Source organism: Bufo bufo, chromosome 7 (genome assembly GCF_905171765.1).
Source record: "Bufo bufo chromosome 7, aBufBuf1.1, whole genome shotgun sequence".
Lineage (NCBI taxonomy): Eukaryota > Metazoa > Chordata > Amphibia > Anura > Bufonidae > Bufo > Bufo bufo.
Genome location: NC_053395.1, coordinates 146,600,480 through 146,612,874, shown reverse-complemented (window position 1 = coordinate 146,612,874; position 12,395 = coordinate 146,600,480). Strand labels below are relative to the sequence as shown.

Here is a 12,395-nt window from a genome sequence, read left to right as displayed (position 1 = left end):
AATGTTTATGCAAATGAGGGATTCAGTGCACCCCAGGGTGGTCTTGAGCCCCTCGATATACCTTAGCTCCAGCTTTGTGCAATGATAAGCACTCCTCCTTCCCCTTGATTGACAGAGCCATACATCATTAGCGTCCTGTCAGACCTGTAATCTTGTGCTTTACAATATACTGTACATCAGTGCATGAACAGTATATCTGCTTCTGCTTGACCTACTGCACATGTGCTGATTGTGTAATGTATGGTGCAAGTGTGGGATTACGGGGCCCCGTGAGAGGACGCTGATGATTCCTGGCCCGTCAATCAAGGAAAGGGGGAGTGGCCATCGCTGAAAGACTCAGGTCCGCCCCTTGGAGCCCTCATTTGCATAAACAATAAAATATACATTTCCCAGCAACTGCACACCAGATCTGCATAAAAAAGGTATTCTTTTACTCAACAGGATAAACCCTACCAGGCATTATGCAAAGTTTGATAGGGTTGATCCTGCATGGTTGGTTGGTCCTCCATGCTCAGATTGCCTGTTCTTTAAAATTATAGTTTATGCTTCGATTTAACCCCTTAAGGACATAGGACGTACCGGTACGCCCTATTTCCCGAGTCCTTAAGGACACAGGACGTACCGGTACGTCCTGACTTAAAATCTGTATTCCGGCGCCCGAGGGGTTAAACGGAACGGGATTTCGGCTGAAATCCTTCAGCCGGCATCCTGTGACAACGCCAGGGGGGGGTCATGTGACCCCCCCGCGTCGGCGATCGCAGCAAACCGCAGGTCAATTCAGACCTGCGGTTTGCTGCGCTTTTTGCAGTTTCTGATCCCCGCGGTCCCTGACCGCGGCGATCAGAAACTTTAGAGTGGCTAAAATCTATATTTTTCACCCCCCCCCTGCACCCCTGCATGATTTGATGCCGGCGGGTGGTGCGGGGGGGGGGGGTGTCGCATGCGGTGGGGTCGTTGCGGGAGGCGGGCGGTGCGGCAGGCGGGATCGCGATCCCCCGCCCGCCTCCCCATGAATGATCGTTGGCTTCTAGTGGGTATACCAGGGTGCCAGCACATTGCTGGCACCCTGGTATAAACGTCTGACATCTGTGCAGATGTCAGCCGTTTAACCCTTTCCATACCGCGGTCCGTACGGACCGCTGTATGGAAAAAGTTAACTGTCATCGGTCAGGGAGCTCCCTCCCTCTCCATCGGGGGGCTGCTGTGCCTTTGCAGCCCCCCGATGGAGAGGGAGAGAGCCCCCAGAGAGCCCCCCTCAGCCCTGTGCTTACCCTTCCCCGTCTGCGAAGTTCTGAGCAGACGGGGAGGGTTCCCATGGCAACAGGACGCCTGCTCAGGCGTCCTGCTGTCCATGGTGCTGAACAGATCTATGCTGAAAGCATAGATCTGTTCAGTGTAAGTAAAATACAGTACAGAACAATATATATTGTACTGTACTGTATTATACAGACATCAGACCCACTGGATCTTCAAGAACCAAGCGGGTCTGGGTCAAAAAAATGTAAAAAAGTGAAAAAAGTTAAGATAAAAAAAAATAACATTTATCACTGAATAAAAATTAAAAAAATAAAATAAACTACACATATTAGGTATCGCCGCGTCCGTAACGACCTGATCTATAAAATGGTCATGTTACTTTCCCCGCACGGTGAACGCCATAAAAATAAAAAATAAAAACTATGAGAAAATTGAAATTTTGCCCACCTTACTTCCCAAAAAAGGTAATAAAAGTGATCAAAAAAGTCGCATGTACGCCAAAATAGTACCAATCAAACCGTCATCTCATCCCGCAAAAAATGAGACCCTACTCAAGATAATCGCCCAAAAGCTGAAAAAACTATGGCTCTTAGACTATGGAAACACTAAAACATGATTTTTTTTTGTTTCAAAAATGAAATCATTGTGTAAAACTTACATAAATAAAAAAAAAGTATACATATTAGGTATTGCCGCGTCCGTATCGACCGGCTCTATAAAAATATCACATGACCTAACCCCTCAGATGACCACCGTAAAAAAATAAAAATAAAAACAGTGTAAAAAAAAGCCATTTTTTGCCATCTTACGTCATAAAAAGTGTAATAGCAAGCGATCAAAAAGTCATATGCACCCCAAAATAGTGCCAATCAAACCGTCATCTCATCCCGCAAAAAATGAGACCCTACTCAAGATAATCGCCCAAAAACTGAAAAAACTATGGCTCTTAGACTATGGAGACACTAAAACATTTTTTTGGTTTTAAAAATGAAGTTATTGTATAAAACTTACATAAATAAAAAAAATGTATACATATTAGGTACCGCCGCATCCGTGACAACCTGCTCTATAAAATTACCACATGATCTACCTGTCAGATGAATGTTAAAAATAACAAAAAAAAAAAAACGTGCCAAAAAAGCTATTTCTTGTTACCTTGCTGCACAAAAAGTGTAATATAGAGCAACCAAAAATCATATGTACCCTAAACTAGTACCAACAAAACTGCCACCCTATCCCGTAGTTTCTAAAATGGAGTCACTTTTTTGGAGTTTCCACTCTAGGGGTGCATCAGGGGGCTTCAAATGGGACATGGTGTCAAAAAAACAGTCCAGCAAAACCTGCCTTCCAAAAACCGTATGGCATTCCTTTCCTTCTGCGCCCTGCCGTGTGCCCGTACAGCGGTTTACGAACACATATGGGGTGTTTCTGTAAACTACAGAATCAGGGCCATAAATAATGAGTTTTGTTTGGCTGTTAACCCTTGCTTTGTAACTGGAAAAAAAATATTAAATGGAAAATCTGCCAAAAATTTGAAATTTTGAAATTGTGTCTCTATTTTCCATTAAATCTTGTGCAACACCTAAAGGGTTAACAACGTTTGTAAAATCAGTTTTGAATACCTTGAGGGGTGTAGTTTCTTAGATGGGGTCACTTTTATGGAGTTTCTACTCTAGGGGTGCATCAGGGGGGCTTCAAATGGGACATGGTGTCAAAAAAAACAGTCCAGCAAAATCAGCCTTCCAAAAACCAAACGGCGCACCTTTCACTCTGCGCCCCGCTGTGTGGCCGTACAGTAGTTTACGGCCACATATGGGGTGTTTATGTAAATAGCAGAGTCAGGGCAATAAAGATACAGTCTTGTTTGGCTGTTAACCCTTGCTTTGTTTGTGGAAAAAATGGGTTAAAATTGAAAATTAGGCAAAAAAATGAAATTCTCAAATTTCATCCCCATTTGCCAATAACTCTTGTGCAACACCTAAAGGGTTAACGACGTATGTAAAATCAGTTTTGAATACCTTGAGGGGTGTAGTTTCTTAGATGGGGTCACTTTTAGGGAGTTTCTCCTCTAGGGGTGCATCAGGGGGCTTCAAATGGGACATGGTGTCAAAAAACCAGTCCGTAAAAATCAGCCCTCCAAAAACAAAACGGCGCACCTTTCACTCTACGCCCTACTGTGTGCCCGTACAGTAGTTTACGGCCACATATGGGGTGTTTCTGTAAACGGCAGAGTCAGGGCAATAAAGATACAATCTTGTTTGGCTGTTAACCCTTGCTTTGTTAGTGGAAAAAATGTGTTAAAATGAAAAATTTGACAAAAAAATTAAATTCTCAAATTTCCTCCCCATTTGCCAATAACTCTTGTGCAACACCTAAAGGGTTAATAATGTATGCAAAATCAGTTTTGAATACCTTGAGGGGTGTAGTTTCTTAGATGGGGTCATTTTTGGGTGGTTTCTATTATGTAAGCCTCGCAAATCGACTTCAGACCTGAACTGGTCCCTAAAAATTGAGTTTTTGTAAATTTCTGAAAAATTTCAAGATTTGCTTCTAAACTTCTAAGCCTTATAACATCCCCAAAAAATAAAATATCATTCCCAAAACACTTCAAACATGAAGTAGACATATGGGGAATGTAAAGTCATCACAATTTTTTGGGGTATTACTATGTATTACAGAAGTAGAGAAACTGAAACTTTGAAATTTGCAAATTTTTCCAAATTTTTGGTAAATTAGGTATTTTTTTGTGCAAAAAAAAATAATTTTTTTGACTTCATTTTACCAGTGTCATGAAGTACAATATGTGACGAAAAAACAATCTCAGAACGGCCTGGATAAGTCAAAGCGTTTTAAAGTTATTAGCACTTAAAGTGACACTGGTCAGATTTCCAAAAAATGGCCTGGTCCTTAAGGTGAAAATGAGCCCGGTCCTTAATTAAAGGGGCTGTGCCACAAAAATTATTCTAAATTTTTCTAACTAGCACCTGGATCTCAACACTTTAATAAAATTTAGTATAGCAACTGAGCTATTTAATAAACTGTATCTGTATAGCGCCACCTGCTGTTTGTTCTTTTACTTATTTCTCTGTCCACCTCACTTTGGTGGTCGCACATGCTCAGTTTAAACCTTCAACTGCCACAAGTCATATCTTCTGTTAGAAGCTGTGGTCAGTTGCAATGAAAGAGCTGCAGCAGAAAGGACATGCCCCCTTAGAAAGGACACGTCTCCCTGAGCTGCCAGATGGAAATAAATCTAGCAGAACAATTGGAGCAGTGAATGGGGAGATCCCTGGATACATGTGAGGTACAGGGCTGGTTCTAGTGTTGTTAGAAAGAGATTGTCTGTCTGATGACATGGAATAACCCCTTTAAATTACTAATCCTTGAATTTTCTTTACTAGGCTCAGGAAAACAACCAAAACTAAAACCCAAGACCTCAGAAGTCACAAAGGCACAAAATCCAAAGCCCAGTAATAAGATGGAAATAATTCTGAAATGTGAGTAGACTGCCTGGAATCATCAAAGGTTCTTAGATGTTTTAACCTTTATCCAGAATTCCTTCAAATAAAATTTCTACATCTTCTCCATACTGTGAACTATATCAGCTGCAAGAGATATCCCATTCTCTTCAGTCGTCAGTAAATTAATTGAACTCTAAGGCCTCTTTCACACGGGCGAGAATTCCGCGCGGGTGCAATGCGTGAGGTGAACGCATTGCACCCGCACTGAATCCGGACCCATTCATTTCTATAGGGCTGTGCACATGAGCGGTGATTTTCACGCATCACGTGTGCGTTGCGTGAAAATCGCAGCATGCTCTATTTTGTGCGTTTTTCACGCAACGCAGGCCCCATAGAAGTGAATAGGGCTGCGTGAAAATCGCAAGCAAGTGCGGATGCGGTGTGATTTTCACGCATGGTTGCTAGGAGATGATCGGGATGGGGACCCGATCATTATTATTTTTCCTTATAACATGGTTATAAGGGAAAATAATAGCATTCTTAATACAGAATGCTTAGTAAAATAGGGCTGGAGGGGTTAAAAATAATTAAAAATAATTTAACTCCCCTTAATCCACTTGTTCGCGGAGCCCGGCTTCTCTTCTTTCTTCAGGACCTGCGTAAAGGACCTTTGATGACATCACTTCGCTCATCACATGGTCCGTCACATGATCCATCACCAAGGCGATTGATCATGTGACGGACCATGTGATGAGCGAAGTGATGTCATCAAAGGTCCTTTACCCAGGTCCTGAAGAAAGAAGGAAGAAGAGAAGCCGGGCTGCGCGAACAAGTGGATTAAGGTGAGTTAAATGATTTTTTATTTTTTTTAAACTCCTCCAGCCCTATTTTACTAAGCATTCTGTAATAAGAATGCTATTATTTTCCCTTATAACCATGTTATAAGGGAAAATAATACAATCTACACAACACCTAACCCAAACCCGAACTTCTGTGAAGAAGTTCGCGTTTGGGTACCAAACATGCCGATTTTTGTCACCCGCGTGCAAAATGCATTGAAATGTTTTGCACTCGCGCGGAAAAATCGCGCATTTTCCTGCGACGCACCCGCATCTTATCCGGCCCAAATCCATGACGCCTGTGTGAAAGAGGCCTAAGGCTACTTTCACACTGGTGTTTTGTTTTCCGTTTTTGAGATCCATTCAGGGATCAGTTTTGCCCTAATGCATTCTGAATGGATAAGGATCAGTGGCATCAGAATGCATCAGTTTGCCTCTGTTCCGCCTCCATTCCGCCTCCATTCCGCTCTGGAGGCGGACACCAAAATGCTGCTTGCAGCGTTTTGGTGTCCGCCTGACAATGCGGAGGCAAACGGATTCGTCCTGACACACAATGTAAGTCAATGGGGACCGATCCGTTTTCACTGACACAATCTGGCACAATAGAAAACTGATCCGTCTCCCATTGACTTTCAATGTTGTTCAAGATGGATCCGTTTTGGCTATGTTACAGAATATACTGTATAAACGGATCTGAACGGATGCATGCGGTTGTATTATCTGAACGGAAGCATTTGTGCAGATCCATGACGGATCCGCATTAAACGCGAGGAGAAAGTAGTCTAAGGAGGACTTCCATTTTATGTTATTTTATTTTATTTTTTTAATATATTTCATTACCAAAGATGTATCTACAGCCTTAGGCCTCATGCACACAAACGTATTTTCTTTCCGTGTCTCTTCCGTTTTTTTTGCGGACCGTATGCAGAACTATTCATTTCAACGGGTCCAAAAAAAAAATGAAGGTACTCCGTGTGCATTCCGTTTCCGTATGTCCGTATTTCCGTTCCACAAAAAAAGGACATGTCCTATTATTGTCTGCATTACGGACAAGGATAGGACTGTTCTATTAGGGGTCAGCTTTTCTGTTCCAGAAAATACGTAATGCACACGGAACGTCATCCGTATCTTTTGCGTATCCGTTTTTTGTGGACCGCAAATACATACGGTTGTGTGCATGAGCCTTAGTTGCCACTATGGGGCTTAGAGGGCTGACGTAGCCCACTCTAAACCACCAACCTAGACCACCAGGAATATTAAGTATTAACCCCTAAACCTTCCCTAGACCAGTAAGGATACTATTATAACGTCTAAATGTGATAGGCAGTACATATAGAAAGTTACTGTGGTGAAGGTGTGGATGTGGTTTTACTATCCTTGTCATGCAAAACACGGATCCACAAAAAATACGGAAGATGTCCGTGTGCGTTCCATATTTTTGCGGAATGGAACAGCTGGCCCCTAATAGAACAGAGCTATCCTTGTCTGTAATACGGACAATAATAGGACTTGCTCTATTTTTTTGCGGAACAGACATACAGAAACATTCCGGAGTAACTTCTGGTTTTTTTTTCAAGACCATTAAAATGAACGGTTCTGCATATGGTCCGCAAAAGAAACGGAATGGACACGGAAAGAAAATACGTTCGTGTGCATGAGGCCTAAATTAGGCACATTAGGCATAGAGGGTCATAATAAATGACCCCCAGTGAGTCTAAAGATGCACCATTTTTATATGCTGTATGATAAATTTTTTTTGCATCAGATCATTTTTATTGAGTTTTTATAACATACAAAAATGACAGTAACAACCCCAAAGCACGGTATTCCAGAATACAAAAGAATATCGAAAGTACAATATTTCACATTGATATCCCCCTAAATCGGCAACCCTTAACCCCACTCCGTGCAGCAAACCACCAGTAAATGAGAAAGAAAAAAATAAATAACTTAATTAGACTTACGGTAATTCTGTTTCCTTGAGTTAACCATGAGATTGACCCCTTGACCTCTGTAGGGGCAGGAACACAGATTACTTAGTAGGAGGGAGACTGCTTGCAGGACCCTTCTGTCCAAAGGTCAAATAACAGAAGCAGACACATCAATACGATAATATCTTATGAACGTATTTATATTAGACCAGGTGGCAGCTCTACAGATTTTGTCTAGGGAAACTCCGCTCTTTCAGCCCATGAAGATGCCATTGCTCTTGTGGAATGGGCTCTTATATTTGGGCTCATATATTTGTGGGGACTAGTAAGCCTGACATTTGGTAACAGCAGGATATAGTTTACCTAATCCAACGACCTATAGAAAGCCCTTGGATGCTTTTGACCAGCAAACTGAATGAAGAGGTTGTCATGTTTCTGAATTTTTTTGTTGCTGCCAGGTATGCCTGACATCCAGGAGTTGGAATTGTTCCTCAGATTAATTCTTTACATCTTCAGGAAAAGAAGGGAGGACAATTTATTGGTCTCTATGAAAATCTGTGACGACTTTTGGAAGAAAACTCGGATCCAGTTTCAAAACTATCCTGTCCAGAAAGACAGAGAGATAGGGTTCTCAGCAGAAGAGAGACTGAATCTCTCCCAGGCATCTAGCTGATGTTATAGCTATTAAGAACGCAGCTTTGAAAGGAAGATGTTTAATTGAAATGTCCTGTAAGGGAGTAAATAGAGATTTCATTAGACCTTTCAAGACCAGGTTTAAATCCCACTGGGGAATCCTTGGGGTTATAGATGGTCTTAGTTTAGAAGCAGCTCTTACAAATCTTCTTATCCACCTATGACTGGATAGATCTGTATCATAGCATGCACCCAAAGCGGATATCTGTACCTTTAGTGTACTGGGTCTGAGGTCGACCTGACTGAAAAAGCGTAGACTGCCCATGGCTCTTCTCTGGGGTTTAGAGAACAAACCTGCGCCACTTTCGTGTTGTTTTTTGCCGCGAATAGGTCTATTTGAGGGACTCCCCATCTTCTGGAAATTTTATGAAAAATTTCTTGATTTAGGGACCACTCCCCTGGGTCTAAAGTTTTTCTGCTGAGGTAGTCGGCTTCTATGTTTTTTGAACCCTTTAGATGGATCGCTGTGACTGAAGGTACATTTCTTTCTGCCCAGAAGAATATTCTTTCCGCCAGACCCTTTAGGCTTGGAGATCTTGTGCCCCCCTGGTGTTTTAGGTAGGCCACAGCTGTTACATTGTCGGAGAATATTTTTAGATGTTTTCCGGACAATAGTTTTTGGGATACTTTTAGAGTCTCCTAGAGAGCTCTCAACTCTCGATAGTTTGATGATCTTTGTTTTATTTCAGTTGACCACCTGCCCTGGTAGTTTGAGAAGACTACCTTTGCTCCCCAGCCCGTGCCGCTTGCATCTCTCACAATCTGGACTTCTGGATTTCTCAACCAGGTTACGCCCCTCGACAGATTCTTCTTTTCCGTCTACCAGTTGAAATCTGACTTTACGCGTAGGGGGATGGTTATCTTTTTCTCTAGGGAGGACTGTTTTCTGTCCCACTTCCCTAGTATCCAGAATTGAGTTATTCTGGTATGGGCCTGGCACCGGGGTGATGCACGAGGTCATCATTCCCAGAAGGCTCATGGCATTCCTGATAGAACACTGACTTTGGGATTGGAATCTCTTTTCCTTGAAAGATACCAACTTTTCTTGTGGTAGAGATGACATCTGAGGTATTTCTGAGTATGGGGATGTGGTAATAGGCGTCTTTTAGATCTATGGACGTCATGAAGGCTCCATTTTTGATTAAAGGGTTAATGGAAGTTATAGATTCCATTTTGAATTTCTTGTAGGTAATGGCTTTGTTTAACCCTTTTAGATTTATAATGGCACGGGAAGACCCATTTTGTTTTTGGACTAAAAAAAGGTTTGAATAATAACCTTTTTCCTTTTCTAGTTCGGGAACTTCTATTACCATGTTTGAGTGTATTAAATCTAAGACTCCCTGCCAAATTTTTTCTAACACGCTCTGGTTGTGGGAGGTTTTCCGGAACTTCTGTGGAGGGGTTGAGGAGAATTCTATCCTGTATCCGTTTTTTATGATGTCCAAGGCCCAGGGATTCTGGGTCATGGATTCCCACTGGGATAGAAAACTTCTCAACCTTCCCCCAACCTTGGTGTCATTGTTTATCAGATTGTTTATTTTGGGGATTGAGAAGGAAACCCCTGCCTTTCCCCCCTTTTTGATAGCTCCACCTCCCCAATTTTCCTTTGCCTCTATAGGATTTGGATTGAGGGTTAAAGGAACAAAAGGGCTTCTTTTTACTTTCCTCAGGGAACCCTTTCTTTTTGTCAGCTGCTTTTTCGGGAATAGAGTTCAAGACCGGTCCAAAAACGTATTCTCCAGAGGAAAGCAATAGAGCATAACTTAGCTTTAGATGTTCTATCTCCCCCCAAGATTTCATCCACAATGCTCTTCTCGCTGAATTAGAGAGAGCCGCATCCTTAGTGGCGAACCTAACAGACTTAGCTGAGGCATCCGCCAAGAACTCTGTGGCTGACCTGAGAAGGGGAATAGAGTTTAGGATCTCCTCTCTAGGAGTCTTGTTTTTAATATGGGTTTTCTAATTCGCTGAGCCAAATACATGGATCTAGCCACTGATGTTGCACTATATTCGTTTTAATCTTAAATATGGATGCTTCACAGGAATTTTTCAGTAGAGCATCAACCTTCCTTTCCATTGGATCCTGTAGCTGAGAAAAATCCTCAATGGAAGGGAGGTCTTTTTGACAACTTTCGCTACTGGACATAATCTTTGGTGTTTCATTAAAGATTTTTACTTCAGCTTGATCAAACAACAGCCTGTTCCTAAACTCCCTAGAGACACCTAATCTCCTTTCTGGATCTAGGTGCTATTAGGGCATTGCTTCAGCACCTAGAGGCTCGGTCTACGCACCATTTGGCACACCCAGTTTATTGACTTTCGAGTTCTCCTCAGTGTCCCGTAAATCCTGCGCCGTCCTGTTTAGTATTCGGCGCAGGCACAGTGAGTGAAGGACGTTTTAAGAGAACGGCGGCAGGCAGGGAGTTATAAAGCATACTGTTATGTACTGCTGACATTAGCACATCGCTAATGTCAGCCAGCTACATAACGTTATTTCTCATGACAGAAACCCTTTAAGGGATTCTAAGGTATAGAGACCTGGTAAACTCTTCTGAGTTCATTCATCAATGCGGACCAAAAGACTAAGGCCCCTTTCACACGAGCAAGTATTCCGCGCAGATGCGATGCGGGAGGTGAACGCATTGCACCCGCACTGAATACTGACCCATTCATTTCTATGGGGCTGTTCACATGAGTGGTGATTTTCACGCATCACTTGTGCATTGCGTGAAAATCGCAGCATGCTCCTCTTTGTGCGTTTTTCACGCAACGCAGGCCCCATAGAAGTGAATGGGGTTGCGTGAAAATCGCAAGCATCTGCAAGCAAGTGCGGATGCGGTGCGATTTTCGCGCACGGGTGCTAGGAGACGATCGGGATAGAGACCCGATCATTATTATTTTCCCTTATAACATGGTTATAAGGGGAAATAATAGCATTCTGAATACAGAATGCATAGTAAAACAGCGCTGGAGGGGTTAAAAATAAATAAAAAATAATTTAACTCACCTTAGTCCACTTGATCGCGTAGCCCGGCATCTGCTTCTGTCTCCTTTGTTGAATAGGACCTGTGGTGAGCATTAAGTACAGTTACAGGACCTTCGATGACGTCACTCCGGTCATCACATGGTACGTCACATGATCTTTTACCATGGTGATGGATCATGTGATGACCAGAGTGACGTCATCAAAGGTCCTGGAATGAATGCTCACCACAGGTCCTGTTCAGCACAGAAGGAGACAGACGAGATGCCGGCAGCGCCAGCAAGTGGATTAAGGTGAGTTAAATTTTTTTTATTTTTTTTAACCCCGCTAGCGCTAGTTTACTATGCACAGTGGCGTACCAAGGGGGGGGCGGGAGGGGCGGCCCGCCCCGGGTGCCACTCACAAGGGGGGTGCCAGCCGCGACTGAGGATAAAAAAAAATAAAAAATGTGGCGAGTGGGCCAGGCGTGGCGCTGTGATAGGGGCAGGGCTCCAGATGGTCTCTCCCTCCCCCTGTGCTGCTGCCGCCGTGGCCAATAAGAAGAGGGACAGGGCCGGGGGAGGGGCTGTGGCCACTGCGCCACCAATGAAGATAACTGACCTGTTAATACAAATGCAGGAGGCGGGTGCCGGAATCAAATAGCCGGCACCCGACCTCTATGACAGGGAGCTGCGATCAGCCTCATCAGCGGCAGTTAACCCCTCAGGTGCCGCTCCCTGTCATAGAGGTCGGGTGCCGCTATTTGATTCCGGCACCCGCCTCCTGCATTTGTATTAACAGGTCAGTTATCTTCATTAACATTGAGTGCGGCCCCCCCCCCCCCAGTATAATAAACATTGAGTGCGGCCCCCCCAGTATAATAAACATTGAGTGCGCCCCCCCCCCCAGTATAATAAACATTGAGTGCGCCCCCCCAGTATAATAAACATTGAGTGCGCCCCCCCCAGTATAATAAACATTGAGTGCGCCCCCCCCAGTATAATAAACATTGAGTGCGCCCCCCCCCCCCCAGTATAATAAACATTGGTGGGCAGTGGGCAGTGCCAATGAGGGTTAAAAAATAAAAAATTAACTCACCTCCTCCAATTGATCGCGTAGCTGCTGCCGGTCACTGAGCTCCAGCCTCTATCACATGGTCCATTACCATGGTAATGGATCATGTGATGTATCATGTGATGAGCTCAGTGACATCACCACAGGTCCTTTGACAGGTCCTGAAGAAAGTACAGGA

The 12,395-nt window shown here is 43.4% G+C and overlaps 1 protein-coding gene across 4 annotated transcripts in view; it reads left to right on the top strand.

Moving 5' to 3' along the window:
* LOC121008393 (uncharacterized protein KIAA2012-like) overlaps nt 1-12,395 on the top strand; it is a 269,189-nt gene that overhangs the window by 236,059 nt on the left and 20,735 nt on the right. For all 4 annotated transcript variants that reach the window (XM_040440895.1, XM_040440896.1, XM_040440894.1 and 1 more), the window contains one exon: nt 4,659-4,754. In XM_040440895.1, coding sequence (XP_040296829.1) covers nt 4,659-4,754 — 96 coding nt within the window. The remainder of the gene's footprint in view (nt 1-4,658; nt 4,755-12,395) is intronic.